The 14,935-nt window shown below is 42.8% G+C and overlaps 1 protein-coding gene across 2 annotated transcripts; it reads left to right on the top strand.

The window, feature by feature from the left end:
• Nucleotides 1-777: 777 nt before the first annotated feature.
• LOC137211944 (lethal(2) giant larvae protein homolog 1-like) lies at nt 778-14,362 on the top strand. Of its 2 annotated transcripts, XR_010937286.1 has the most exons (3): nt 778-1,734; nt 2,647-3,207; nt 14,084-14,362. XR_010937286.1 is itself a non-coding variant. In XM_067714728.1 (2 exons), exon 2 carries the CDS (start codon nt 2,762-2,764, stop codon nt 3,134-3,136), a length of 375 nt encoding a protein of 124 aa, XP_067570829.1. In that variant the 5' UTR covers nt 778-1,734; nt 2,647-2,761; the 3' UTR covers nt 3,137-4,442. The 2 variants fall into 2 exon arrangements, 1 of the variants encoding a protein (XP_067570829.1); XM_067714728.1 differs by lacking the exon at nt 14,084-14,362 and having other exon boundaries at nt 2,647-4,442.
• Nucleotides 14,363-14,935: the final 573 nt, after the last annotated feature.

Raw genomic sequence — 14,935 nt, 5'->3', positions numbered from 1 at the left:
AGAGAAAGATAAATAAAACATGAAACGTGTAAGGAATAGCTTAAGATGAAAATGCATCATGGCTGCATGAATGACCAGGGCACCTTGTAATAAGAAACACTGGGAGAAAAGATGAGGTCACGCATGAAGCAGAGAGAAGGAATTTGTTGAAAAGAAAAAAAAAAAAATCAGATCCTAAGAATTAAAAATTAAAATACAGCTAGAGCCTCTTTCTCCAATCCAATACACATTATCAGATGAGAGATGTGATGTGAGACTTCAGAAACCCACTAGCAATCTAGGAACAAAACAGCTGCTGGAAAGGGCTGAAGACAGCACCCCTGGGTGACGTGTTCCCGGTCACTAAGGATGTTAGAGGCAAAGTAATCTAGTAACTTCAGTAGGTAAACAAAAGGATGTGGTTGACGAATGGACTCCATCAAGGGGGATAATAACACGAAACAGCCCGTATGAAAGAACGAGCAGAAACAAGCTGCCACATAAATGGCTCCACACGAAGACATACGAATGATTAGACAGACATAAGTGAGACTGTGTTACAGAAAAATGCAGACACTTTATGAGATAGACTGTGGAAAACGTGCTTGAATTATTAGATCAGATGAATTTTACGAATCACCTAAAAGACATTATATTAACAGTTTTTAAAAATATAAGAGTAACAGGGAAGTCTTCATAGCCTTGCTCTAAAATATCGGTAGGTTTTACAAGAACTTATCACTAATAAGGAATCTGAGGAAAAATCCAGGGAAAATAGACAACAAAGCCCAGATGAAATCCAGCTATGCCACTTAGTATAACAGTGAATGTAACGGAAAAGGATTTTAACTTGTTTAATTATAGAATTTTCTTTTTTTTGGCTGCACCGCGTGGCTTGCGGGATCTTAGTTCCCCGACCAGGGATCTAACCCAGGCCCATGGCGATGACAGCACCAAGTCATAACCACTGGACGGCTAGGGAATTCACTAGAATTTTCTACTAAGGAAGAGAGTTTCCAAAAACTAGAAAGGATAAATTTCCAGCAGATACTAAGAACTGGAATCTATTACAAGGATTCAGCAATGATAAAGTTATGATCTAAGATTTTAATTCAGTGACTAATGAATGCTAGCCCGTGTTGACTAGGATGACTCTGTGGAGCGTGAAGCCAGTTCAAACTAGTTTAAGCTGAACTTAAACTAGTTCAGCTTAACTAGATGGATGGTAGTTCCCAGCCACTGCCTTTCTCCTCAGAGAGCTCTGTGTCCCTGTATGAGCTGGATATTGGCATGTCCTCATGGAGGGCCGTCTTTCTGTTTGATGAACACACTGATCACAAAGCAGTTCTGTCGTGCTAGCGCTATCTGTGGAAGGAGGAGGACTCAGCCTCCGGCATTTCACCTCAGAGAGAGCTGTCTCCCCGTCTGAATAAGAGAGCTGGACATTTGTCTTTTCTTCACAGAGCTTTCTTCTGTCTGAAGAACATGGCCGGCCATCTGGGATTTCTCCTCGTAAACAGGTGTCTCCTTTCTAAGGTGGAGTGTTGGCAATCTGGCATTTCTCCTCAGAGTGTGGTCTCTCTTTCTGAGGTGGAGAACCGGCCATCGGGTACTTTTTGTCACAGAGTTTTGTCTCTCTGTCTGAAAAAGGCAGATGGCCATCAGGAATTTCGCCTCCCAGTGTGCTGTGTTTGTTTGAAGAAGAAGCCTGGCTCTCCAGCACTTCACCTCCTGGAGACCGTCTCTGACTGGATGGTAGGTCAGAGTTTCCTGTTTTTCTCCTCAGAGAGCTCTCTTTCTCTGTATGAGCCGAGCGCTAGCCTTCGGGCATTTCTCCTCAGAGTGTGTTGTTTCTGTCTGAGTTGGAGACCCTGCTGTCAGGCACTTCTCATCTCAGAGCTCCTTCTCTGTCAGGAAAAGTGAACTGCTTGCCCCGAATGTCTCCTCACAGGGCCCTGTGTCTGACTGAAATGAGGTCAGAGTCCGCGCCATTCTTTTTCCAGCGCACTCTTTTTTGGTCTGAGGTAGAGCCCAGGTGGCTTGCATTTCTTTCCCTCCAGTGCTGTCTCTCTGTCGGAGGCGGAGTTCTCACCACTCAGACTGTCTACTCATAGAGCTCTGTCTCTGTTAAAAGAGGAGGGTCGACTTCCCGCGATTTCTTTGCATAGGACACCGTCCCTGTGTCGGAGGAGGAGGCCAGCGCTTTGCCGTTTCTCCTCCTAGCCAGCTGTCTCTCTGGAAAAGAGTGCCTGCTGGCCACCCAGCATTTCTCCTCATAGGGGGTTTTCTCTCTGTCTGAAAGAGGGAGCCGGCCGGCCAGCATTTCTCTTCATAGAGCGCTGCCTCTGTCTTAAAAGGAGGGCCGACACTCAGGCATATCACCTCACAGAGCACGGTTTCTCTTTCTGAAATAGAAGGCTGGCGTTTGTCATTTCTCCTCATTGTGCTCTGTAAAGCAACAATACTCCAATAAAAATTAAAAAAGAAATAAAACTAAAGTGGGTCAACCCTTCGGCACTGCTCCTCATGGAGCTCTGTCACTGCGGAGGCCAAGAAGGCCTGGGCATCCGGCATAATCTCCTCAGGAAGCTCTCTCCCTCTCTCTCTTTCAAGTGGAGTGCCGGCCACCTGGCATTTCTCCTCATAGTGCGCTGTGTTTATTTCTAGGTGCTGGGCTGTCCATGGGGGCATTTCTCTTCCTGGAGGGCTGTCTTTCTGGTTCTTCTGCGTGCGCTCGGCAAGCTCTCAGGCCTCACTCGGCAAACCCTTGGAGCGTAGGCGCATGCGTCGGCTCCAGGTTCGGCTTCCGCGGTATCTGGCGCAGGCGCGGAACACGCAGGGCGGTCAGGCGGTGCTCATCGAGTCCGAGGAGCAGTCCGAGGTGTTCACGCTGCCGAAGATGAGCGCCAAGACCAAGTTCAAGCTGACGGCCCACGAGGGCTGCTGCGACGACTACGCCGAGGCCTGCCTGGCCTGCTTCACCAACCTGGGCGACGTCCTAGTTTTCCCGGCACCGGATGCTTGCAGCGCGCACAGCTTCTCCAGTGCCCGGGGCCTGCGGTGCACGACGGCCAGCAGCACCCAGTGGCCAGTGGCTTCTCCCAGCGACAGCCTCTTCTTGCACTTGCTGGTTCGTCCCCTCCAGAGTTTGCCGTGAAGTCTGAAACTGGCACCCTCTACGTGGAGGGCAAGGAGAGACCGAAGAAAGAGGCAGACCACTCCAGATTGGTAGGTGCAGGTTTAATAAGCAAGGGAACTTACTCCCGAGGTTTATCTTGGGTGGCCGCGAGAGAAGTAGATCTCTGCACCTGCCTGGCAGAACCTTAAAAGTGTATACAGGGGGCTTCCCTGGTGGCGCAGTGGTTGAGAGTCCGCCTGCCGATTCAGGGGACACGGGTTTGTGCCCCGGTCCGGGAAGATCCCACATGCCGCGGAGCGGCTGGGCCCGTGAGCCATGGCCGCTGAGCCTGCGCGTCCGGAGCCTGTGCTCCGCAACGGGAGAGACCCGCGTACCGCAAAAAAAAAAAAAAAAAAAGTGTATACAGAGGTCCTAACTCGGTTCAGTCATGTACAGCCAGACCTCTCAGCGACACATTACTATCTCAAGGCCGTGTACCTGAGGCAGCTTCTAGCGGGGAAGGCAGCAGGAGCGGAGGGTGAGGAACCTCAGATTTCCTGGGTCCAGCTCTTGGGTCTGCCAGTGGTTAGGTCCCCTCGGTGGCCTCCTCCATCTTCCCTCTCCTGCCTCCCCCAGTGCCAGGTGGTTTATAGCCTTGTGCCTCCAGTGAAACACTTCCCTGAGAACAGAGGGTGGGTTTCCAGCAAGTTCTGCTGGTGTGGGACCATGGTGACTCCTTTTCTTTTTCCATCGAGTGACCCAAGGCCAACAGGCTCTGGGGCTCAGGCCTAGGGGGAGCCCCTTCCTCAGGCACTAGATCTCTGCCCCAGGGGTGGTGGCTGCTCCTTACTTCTGCTATTCCTGTGTTCTTCAGCGTTCTCTTCACTTCCCAGCAGTCAATCCCTCATTACTCCAACCCCGTTATAGTTAATAATTCTTTTTGTTAAACTTTCCTTATTCAGGCTACTGTGTGGTTTCTCTCTCCTGATTGGACCCAGATGGATAGACCAGGTTTCTTATTTTCTCTGCTAAAAACCTTTCCATAGCACACAGGCCCACATCACTCTCATTAAAGAGTCAGTCCAGGGCCAGTATTTAGTTCTATTCAGAGTCCCATGAGGGAGAATCTGATTGGCCCAAGAAGGTCAGGTGATAACCTCCTAGTCCAATCAACTAAAGCCAGGGGATTGGGGCGTGTGGCCACCACAAAGAGCGGTTAAAGGGTCGTTGGACCTGGGCAGGTTCCCAGCAGGTGTCTACTACAGAACCCTGTTTATTAAAGGTAAATGAGTGTATGGAAACCTGGGACATGCTGATAACCTAAAAATACCTGGCCATTTAATGAATGTGGAAAAATTAATAATGATGCTGGAGAAATATTGATACTGTACATGTTCTTACTGACCTTTTTCCTACTGACTTTAAAAAACAGCTTTATTAAGGTATAATTGACAAATAAAAATTGTAGTATATATTTAAGGTATACAACTCAATGTTTTAATATATGTGTATATTGTGAAATGATCACCACGATCAAGCTAATTAACATTTTTGTGGCCTCACATTAGTTACCATTTCCTCCTCCGCCCCCTCCTCTTCCTCCTTCTCCCCCTGCTCTTCCACCACCTCCTCCTTCTCTTCCTTCTTCTTTCTCTCCTTCTTCTTGGTGAGAATACTTAAGATCCACTCTTAGCAAATTTCAAATACACAATACAGCACTGTTAACTATATTACTATACTGTACCTTAGATCTCCAGAAGTTATTCAAGCTTCGTACTATTTGACAAATATCACCTCATTCACTAACCCTCTCCCTACCATCTGGCAACCACCATTATATCCCTGCTTCTATGAGTTTGAATATTTTATTTTATTGAAGTATAGTTGATTTATAATATTTTATTAGTTTCAGGTATACAACATAGTGATTCGATATTTTTGTAGATTATACTCCATATAAAGTTATTATAAAATATTGGCTATATTCCCTGTGCTGTGCAATATATCCTTGTAGCTTATTTATTTTATACGTAGTAGTTTACGCCATTTAATCCCCTACCCCTTCCCTCTCCCCACTGGTTTGTTCTCTATATCTGTGAGTCTGCTTCTTTTTGTTTCATTCATTCGTTTTATTTTTTTTAGATTCTACATATAAGTGAAAACATACAGTATTTGACTTTCTTTGACTTATTCCACTAAGTGTAATACCTTGCAGGTCCATCTATGTTGTTGCAAATGACAAAATTTCATTCTTTTTTCTGGCTGGGTAATATTCCATCATATATATGTGAATATATATATGTATTTCTCATATCTTCTTTATCTATTGATCTGTTGATAAACACTTAAGTTGCTTCCATATCTTGGCTATTGCACATAATGCTGCTATGAACGTTGGGGTACATGTATCGTTTTGAATTAGTGTTTTTGTTTTCCTTGGATATACATCCAGGCATGGAATTGTTGGATCATATGTTAGTTCTATTTTTAGTTTTTTAAGGAAACTCCATAGTCTTTTCCATAATGGCTGCACCAATTTACATTCCGACCAACAGTGTGCTAGGGTTTGCTTTTCTCCACATCCTCACCAGCATTTGTTACTTGTAATCTTTTTGATGATAGCCATTCTGAGAGGTGTGAGGTGATATCTCATTGTGGTTTTTAGTTGCATCTCTCTGATAATTAGTGATGTTGAGCATCTTTTCATGTGCCTGTTGGCTATCTTCTTTGGAAAAATGTCTATTCAGGTCTTTTGCCCATTTTTTAAATGTTTTTTTTTTTAAATTGAGTTGTATGAACTGTGTATATATTTTGGATATTAACCTCTTATCAGTCATATGATTTGCAAATATTTTCTCCCATTCAGTAGGTTGTCTTTTCATTTTGTCACTGGTTTCCTTTGCTGTGCAAAAGCTTTTAAGTTTAATTAGGTCCCATTTGTTTATTTTTGCTTTTGTTTCCTTTGCCTTAGGAGACAGATCCAAAAAAAATATTGCTATGATTTATGTCAAAGAGGGTTCTGCCTGTGTTTTCTTCTAGGAGTTTTATGGTTTCCGGTCTTTCATTTATGTCTTTAATCCATTTTGAGTTTATTTTTGTATTAGTTGTGAGGAAATGTTTTAATTTCATTCTTTTACATGAATTTGACTATTTTAGATTCCACATGCAAGTGAGATCATGCAGTATTTGTTTTTCTGCATCTGGCTTATTTCCGTTAGTATAATGTCTTCCAGGTTCATCCATGTTGTTGCAAATGGCAGGATTTCCTTCTTTTTTCAAAAGCCTTAATAATATTGCATTTTATATATATACCACATTCTCTTTATCCATTCATCTATTCATGGCCATTTATTGTGAATAATGCTGTAGTAAACATGGGAGCGCAGATATCTCTTCAATATTCCGATTTCAGTTCCTCTGGTGATATACCCAGAAATGAGATTGCTGGATCATATAGCAGTTCTATTTTTAATTTTTAAGGAGACTTCATACCATTTTCCATAATGGCTGTATCAGTTTATATTTCCAACAACTGTGGATAAAATTGGACCCTTATTTCACACCACATTAAAAATCAATTCAAGGGCTTCCGTGGTGGCGCAGTGGTTGAGTGTCTGCCTACCGATGCAGGGGACGCGGGTTCGTGCCCCGGTCCGGGAAGATCCCACATGCCGCGGAGCGGCTGGGCCCGTGAGCCATGGCCGCTGAGCCTGCGCGTCTGGAGCCTGTGCTCCACAACGGGAGAGGCCACAACAGTGAGAGGCTCGCGTACCTAAAAAAAAAAAAAAAAAAAAAAAAAAAAAAAAAAAAATTCAAAATGGATTAGACTTAAATGTAACACCTGAAACCTTAAAAACTAATCTAAGAAAACACAGGGAAAAGGCAACAATTATTTTGGATATGACAGTAAAAGCATAGGCAACAGAACCAAACAAGTGGGATTACATCAAACTAAAAAGCTGCACAGCAAAGGAAACAATCAACACAGCAAACAGGGAACCTATCGAATGGGTTTTGTAAGCCACGTACCTGATATGATGTAATGTCCAAAATGTATAAGGAACTTATACAACTTAATAGCAGAAACCCAAATAGTCCAGTTACAAAATGGGCAAAGGGACCTGAATAAACATTTCTCAGATGAATAGTTACAAATGGCCGATAGGTACAAGAAAAAGTGCTCAACATGACTAATCATCAGGGAAATGCAGATCAAAACCACAGTGACTTGGCACCTCCCACCTGTTAGGATGGCTCTTATCATAAAGCCAAAGGTTACAAGTGTTGGCAGGAATGTGGAGAAAGGGGAACCCTCCCACTGACTTCTAATAATACTACTCTACCCCATTATTTAAATGGTTGCATAGGATTCCATTTTATGTATGTTTGAATGATTACTTAACCAGTCTTTTGCAACTGCAAGCAGTGCTGCAAAGAATATTCTTCTACATAAGTCTTTGTGTTTACAGGCAAGTATATCCACAGGATAAATGCCTGAAGTATTATTGTAACAAGGGGAATGTGCATTTTGCATTTTGATCGGTTCTGCCAAGCTGCCCTTAACACAGCCTACATTAATTTACCACTCTACAAGAATGTGTGAAAGTACCTTATTTCCCTCACTATCAATAAACTTCTATACTTTTGCCTTTCTGATAGGTGAACTATAATATTACATTATAGTTTTAATTTACATTTTTCAAAACTCATGGGTGTGATTGAGCATCTTCCCTATGTTTAGAAGGTATTTGCATTTCTTTTTCTGTGAATTGTTAATGCCCTTTGTCATTTTCTCTTGGGTTGTTGGTCTTTTTCATTCTGGTTTGATTTTTTAATATTAAGGAAATTAGTCCTTTGGCATTCATGTTGGCAGTGTTCCGTCAGTTTGTTCTCATCTTTTGGCTCCTTTTATGCTGTGCAAAGTTAAAGTTTTTTAAGTTTAGTCAAATTTATCGGTTCTATCAGCTAGGAATATATTCAGCTACAGGAAATAAAAAGCCAACTAACAATGGCTTGAAAAGATGGGAGAGTATTTGTTACATGTGACATGCAGGGAAAAATTAGGGCATCAGTGGAAAACTGCATTGTCTAGAACACAATGGGTTATTCTGATTCTATCGGATTTATTTTACAACTTTGTAAGTTTTAGATAACTGATAGCAAAACAAAATAATTCTAGTCTATAGACATACAAATGAATTATGCCCAGTAGAGGGATAACTCTCCTCTACTGTCCCCCTCAATGGCAAAACCAGTTTGTTTGTACATTTCAATATTCCTCATCTAAATATGTATCTGTTCTTTGGACTGTAACACCTTGGCAGTGTTAAAATCTTTAACACAAGTTCGTTTTTATAATATATGAGAGCCATGATTTTACCTTATTTTGAAAATTATCTTTTAACAAATACGAAGTCTGAAGGTAGGCAGTTTAGGGGCTCAGTGATGCCATCAGGGAACCAGGGTTTCGCCATTTTTTTCTGCCTCACTATCGTTTTTTAAAAAATTAATTAATTTTATTTTTGGCTGCGTTGGGTCTTCGTTGCTGGGCGCGGGCTTTCTCTAGTTGCAGCGAGCAGGGGCTACTCTTTGTTGTGGTGCGCGGGCTTCTCATTGTGATGGCTTCACTTGTGGAGCACGGGCTCTAGGTGCGTGGGCTTCAATAGTTGTGGCTCACAGGCTCAGTAGTTGTGACGCACGGGCTTAGTTGCTCTGCGGCATGTGGGATCTTCCCCGACCAGGGATCGAACCTGTGTCCTCTGCATTGGCAGGCAGATTCTTAACCACTGTGCCACCAGGGAAGTCCCGGCAATCACTTTTAACTCCTTAAGCATTTAACCCCCCCTGGTTGTTCCTGCCATATTGTTTGATGATATCCTTATATTGATATTTATTGATCAATTTTAGTATATTTAGTGTCTTTCTCTAAGGACAGGTGGAAGTAGTTCTCTTAACCCTCCTTCCCTCTTTCATCAGTATTTTCAGTTACGTGAGCAATCAAGGTGTACTAGTCATTATAATGATATAAATTTTGCTCACTATCAAGTAGAATTTCATTTTCTTTCTTATACAGCTTTATGCTTTTCCCCAGAGAGAATAGTTACCTCAGTTGTAACTTATCTACTTTCTCATATACAGTCTCATTGCGTTCTTGAAGTCCTATTGAGTTTACTTTTTTCCTGGCAAAAAGCTTTGTCTTTTTGCTCCAATTTGTCCTGGTTGCTTTCTAGGTTTACCTGTACAACCATTATACAGGGATTTCTGTTTTGCTGCTCTCCTGGGCTAAACCTGTGCTTTTCTGGATCCCATGAACTCCTTGTTCTTGATTTAACCCTTGATTTTGCTGGGGCTGGTACCTCCAGGAGCTTCTTAAGAAAGAATGGAGACAACCTTTTTGAGTCCTTTCATATCTGAAAATGTCTCTATTCTGCCTGTACACTAGATTACCATTTTGGCTGGAAATTCTGGATTGTAAATATTCATTTCCACAGAAATTTGAAGGCATTACTCCACTGTCTTCTAGCAATCAGAATAACCATTCTGATTCTTGAGCTTTTACAGTTGATTATATTTCTTTTCTTGAAGAGTTTATGATCTTCATATACAATTGATGTGAAATTTCTTTTTTTTGTTTTGGCTGCGCCATGTGGCACATGGGAACTTAGTTCCCCGACTAGGGATCGAACCTGTGCCCCCTGCATTGGGATCACGGAGTCTTATCCACTGCGCCAGCAGGGAAGTCCCCTACACTATCCTCTTATTGTTATTAATAGTTTCAATTGACTCTTTTTATGTTTCCAAGTATACATTTATCTCCATATAACAAAAATTTTGTCTCCCCTTTTCTGGTGAATGGGATCTTCTTTTCCTCCACAACATCTTTTAAGTCTTTGACGCTAGAATATAGGAAAGCCATAGCCTTCTTTCATTTCTTTCCCTCTTTCTTTCTGTATACCCGTACATAACACATTCTGCACACAAATATATCTTTCTTCCAAATACCTTACTGAATTCTTTAGTTTTTAGTGGATTTTTCAGGTTTTTCAGCTATAAATCATTTTACCTGACATACTGATAGTTTCTTTCTTACTTTTTTCTTTCCAGTTAACTGCCCTGCCCCCTCTAAAGTCTTATAGCTTGGTCAGGCTCTCCAAAACTTTAAATGAAATTGATGAGAGTAGGGGTATTAATATCCGTCTCGACTTTAACAGGAATTCTTCTGGTGTATCACACAGTCTGAGATTCATTGTGGTCTTCCGAGTCTTTATTGAATTAAGGTTTCTTTGAATACCTAGTTTACTGAGAATTTTTTTGTTTTTAAACTCAGTAATCGATGTTAAATTTATCAGTGCCTTTGTTCGTTTAACGATCTGACTGTTGTCATTGCGCATTGTTTAAAAAAAAATGTAATCCTGGACTTAATCTGCTCGTATTTTATTTAGAAATTTTGCATCAAACGCCTTCACAAAGGAGAGAGCCCGGGCAGTGGGAGCGGGCGCCTGGTGCTCGTGGGAAAGAATTACTTAGTTTTAAGGAAGAATAAGAGGGTCCGGGACTGTTTGCTCTCCAGTGGACCGGGAAGGTCAACAGGGACATCCTTTCTTCTGAGCTTGGGGAACACTACGAAGGTAGGAAGCAGATTTTAAGTTTCTAATAATGACGCTGAGATTTCTGCCAGACCGCCACTGGATGGCGCGCGCAACCAGCGGAACCAGCGGGCGTCGCTCCGCGGCGTTTGGGGAAGGATAATTAGAGCGCTCCTCCGAGCTTTTCATTAGCTAGTTCTGCAGGAGTCCCGCCTTTCCGGTCTCCTCATTGGCTGTCGGCCCAGGAGGGGTGTGCGTCTTTGGTTAGCCCCTCCCGGGGTCTTGAAAGGGGTGAAGGGCCGACCGAGAGGTCCGGATTTACAAGGACCTATCAACCAGGGCCTCCCGTTGGTCAATCAAACAGGAGGCCCTCCTCCGCAAGACTTCCCATTGGCTTCTGCCCCGCGCCTGTCGCTTTGGCTTTGGCGTGGCTGAGGTTCTCCTTAGCAGTTTAGCCGGGCTTCCTTGGCGGAGCCGATGCACTTCGGATGGATTTTATGACTCTTTGGTGCTGTTTGCCTTAGACCCCCGGCACACAGGGATGGACGAGCTTCGGGAGACAGCTGGAACTGGGGCGGAGTTAGGGGGCTCATCAGTGCCTCCCTCAGTAGAAAACGGCTGGAGCCGGGGGAGCGATGTCTTTCCTATGGGCTAGAGATCTGGAGTATGGGGTAGAGTCCTGAATGGGGAAGGAGATCATTGTGGGCTGCTCCTACCCTTTCCTGCCAGAGCTGGGAAGGCGTGTTCCTTCACTTGTGTCTATCCCTAATAAACACATTACACTCCAAACTCCATCTCAGCAGCTGCTTCTGGAGAACGCAACCTGTGACACTGCCTTGATGGCATCATCGCTCACCACTCTAATTATTTCAGACTGCCTAAAACTCTGCATATACCGTGCTGTTTAAAGTTCCTGTGCTTTTATTCATACCATTCCCTTTGCCTCAGTTTTCCTTCTTACTTTCTTTTTTTTTTATCAACATAACTCCTTCTTCCTGTCCTTCCAGACCCAGCTCAGGGGATATCTCCTCCTTGGCTTCTGTCCCTTGGTTTGGTTTGCCTATCTATGCTCTCCCACCTCCCTGTGTTTACAGGATACTACTTACCTGGTGGGTGCAGTATGAGGTGTGTCTTGCACCCAGACGTGCTGGACTCTAGAGCAAGAAGGGACCCAGGACTGCCTGACAGGGTGATTGTGGTTCTGCAGTGGGAGCAGCAATAGTGTAACTCCTTTGGGTCAGGTAGCAGTGAGGGGGTTATTTGCCTGCAGGTGGGTGCAGGTGCCACATCTTCTTTATCCATTCATCTGTTGATGGACACTTAGGTTGCTTCCATGTCCTGGCTATTGTAAATAGAGCTGCAATGAACATTGTGGTACATGACTCTTTTTTTTTTTTTTTTTTAATTTTTTTATTTTTGCTGTGTGGGGTCTTCGTTTCCGTGCGAGGGCTTTCTCTAGTTGTGGCAAGCGGGGGCCACTCTTCATCGCGGTGCGCGGGCCTCTCACTATCGCGGCCTCTCCTGTTGCGGAGCGCAGGCTCAGTAGTTGTGGCTCACGGGCCCAGTCGCTCCGTGGCAGGTACAAGACTCTTTGAAGTATGGTTTTCTCAGAGTATATGCCCAGTAGTGGGATTGCTGGGTCATATGGTAGTTCTATTTTTAGTTTTTTAAGGAACCTCCATACTGTTCTCCATAGTGGCTGTATCAATTTACAGTCCCACCAACAGTGCAAGAGGGTTCCCTTTTCTCCACACCCTCTCCAGCATTTATTGTTTGTAGATTTTTTGATGATGGCCATTCTGACTGGTGTGAGTTGATATTTCATTGTAGTTTTGATTTGCATTTCTCTAATGATTAATGATGTTGAGCATTCTTTCATGCGTTTGCTGGCAATGTGTATATCTTATTTGGAGAAATGTCTATTTAGGTCTTCTGCCCATTTTTGGATTGGGGTGTTTTTTTGATATTGAGCTGCATGAGCTGCTTGTAAATTTTGGAGATTAATCCTTTGTCAGTTGCTTCATTTGCAAATATTTTCTCCCATTCTGAGGGTTGTCTTTTCGTCTTGTTTATGGTTTCCTTCAATCATTCTTAAAGTCCAAAAAAGCATTAATCATTTTTAAGACTGCTAAATTTGCCTGCATTAAAATTTAAAATCTCTACTCATCATAGATGAGTAATTTGTAACTTTTTTAAAGTGAAAAGACAGTTACAAATTAAGAGATTGGCATCGTACAGAGCTATCCTGGAGTATCCAAAATATATCCCAAACTTCTACAATCAATTAAAAACAAATACAAGGGGGCTTCCCTGGTGGCGCAGTGGTTGAGAGTCCGCCTGCCGATGCAGGGGACACGGGTTTGTGCCCCGGTCTGGGAAGACCCCACATGCCGCGGAGCGGCTAGGCCCGTGAGCCATGGCCGCTGAGCCTGCGCGTCCGGAGACAGGTATATAAAAATATAAGTAAAAATATATAAAAATATAAGTAATTTTTAATTTTGTCATGAGGTAACAAGGAATCTAGTCTTGAGAATGTAATAGAATATCAATGTATTAGACAAGATCATTGCACAAATTGGGGCTAGAAACTACTCAGGATATAAGACAAAAATCAGAGATGTAGAGACTTGGTTGCACTATTATTTACAATGGTGATAAATTGGAAACTAAATACCCAGTGGTTAAGTGAATGTTGGCAAATGCAAATGATAGATATTAGAAAGTTATTATAAATTTTTTTTTTTTTTTTTTTTTTTTTTGCGGTACGCGGGCCTCTCTCTGTTGTGGCCTCTCCCGTTGTGGGGCACAGGCTCCAGACACGCAGGCTCAGCAGCCATGGCTCACGGGCCCAGCTGCTCCGTGGCATGTGGGATCTTCCTGGACCGGGACACGAACCCGTGTCCCCTGCATCGGCAGGCAGACTCTCAACCACTGCGCCACCAGGGAAGCCCTGTACTTTTTAAAGTTAATTAATTATTTATTTATTTGGTTGCACCGGGTCTTAGTTGCAGCACGTGAGATCTAGTTCCTGGACCAGGGATAGAACCTGGGCCCCCTGCATTGGAAGCATGGAGTCTTAACCACTGGACCACCAGGGAAGTCCCTATTTTTGTACTTTAAATTCTGTTTTATTGTCCTGTCTATTCATGAACCAGTACCATATTTTATATGAATAAATATGCCTTCATAATATGTATTTAATTTTTTAATGCCTGCCATTACTTTGACACTCTTTCCTTCAAATGGTGGAGCCTAATTTCCCTCCTAAATGTGGTCCATACTTAATGACTCACTTCCAGCAAACAGAATGTAGTGGAGGTGATGCTATGTGACTTCCTAGGCTAGGTCATATAAAGGATAGCTCTACCTAGCTAACTCACTATTGTATTACTTGCTCTAGGGGAAGCTAGCTACCATGTCATGAGGACACTTAGGCAGCCCTTTGGAAAGGCCCACATAGAAGACACTGAATCCTCCTTCCAGCAGAAAGCACCCACTTGGCAATCATGTGTATCAGCCACCCTGGAGGTGAGTCCTCCTAGTAGATCCCAAGCCAGAGCTGCCTAGCCAGTCCACTTATGAAATCCTGGCCCACTGAAACTGTGAGAGATAATAAATGTTTGTCATTTAAAGCCACTAATTTGGTGGGTAATTGGTTATGTAACAATAATATATGTTTAAGGCTGATGATTTCTGCATATTAAAATAGTTTTCTATTTTAGTGCCGTTACCAAATTATCTCATTTTACAGTAGTTTCTTGGTTGATTTTCTTAGGTTTCCCATATATGCAATTATATCATCTACCAATAGCAGTAATCATTATACCCCAAATATTTCTCTTTTGTCTAATGTATTCTATGGGTCCCAGAATATAAATACCATAAATTCAGAGATTTTTGTTACTTTGTAACCTGCTTTGTTAACAAACAAGCACATGAAATAGTGCTTGGCACAGAGCATATGCCCACTAAATATCTGAAGTAATTAAATGAACTGCATGGACTAGGAGCTCCAGTATAGGGCACCCTGACCTTGTTCCTGACTTTAGTGTGAATGTCTCTGTATTTCCCCATTAAGCTTGATGTTGGCTTTTAGGCTGACTCAAATGTACTATTATCCCATGTTAAATAAGTATGTGCCTATTCTTATTATATTGAGCATTTTTATCTGAAATGGTTTTTTAGTTTTAGCAAATGCACCATTTTTATAATAACAGTAAAATTATTTTTCAAAAATTCTTTCCACATTAAA

Source organism: Pseudorca crassidens, chromosome 19 (assembly GCF_039906515.1).
Source record: "Pseudorca crassidens isolate mPseCra1 chromosome 19, mPseCra1.hap1, whole genome shotgun sequence".
Classification (NCBI taxonomy): domain Eukaryota; kingdom Metazoa; phylum Chordata; class Mammalia; order Artiodactyla; family Delphinidae; genus Pseudorca; species Pseudorca crassidens.
The sequence above is the reverse complement of the archived record's forward strand: the minus strand, read 5'-3'. Positions and strand labels throughout refer to the sequence as shown.

Coding starts and splice junctions, on each gene's coding strand:
- LOC137211944 (XM_067714728.1), top strand. CDS start 2,762: ATGCGTCGGCTCCAGGTTCGGCTTCCGCGGTATCTGGCGCAGGCGCGG.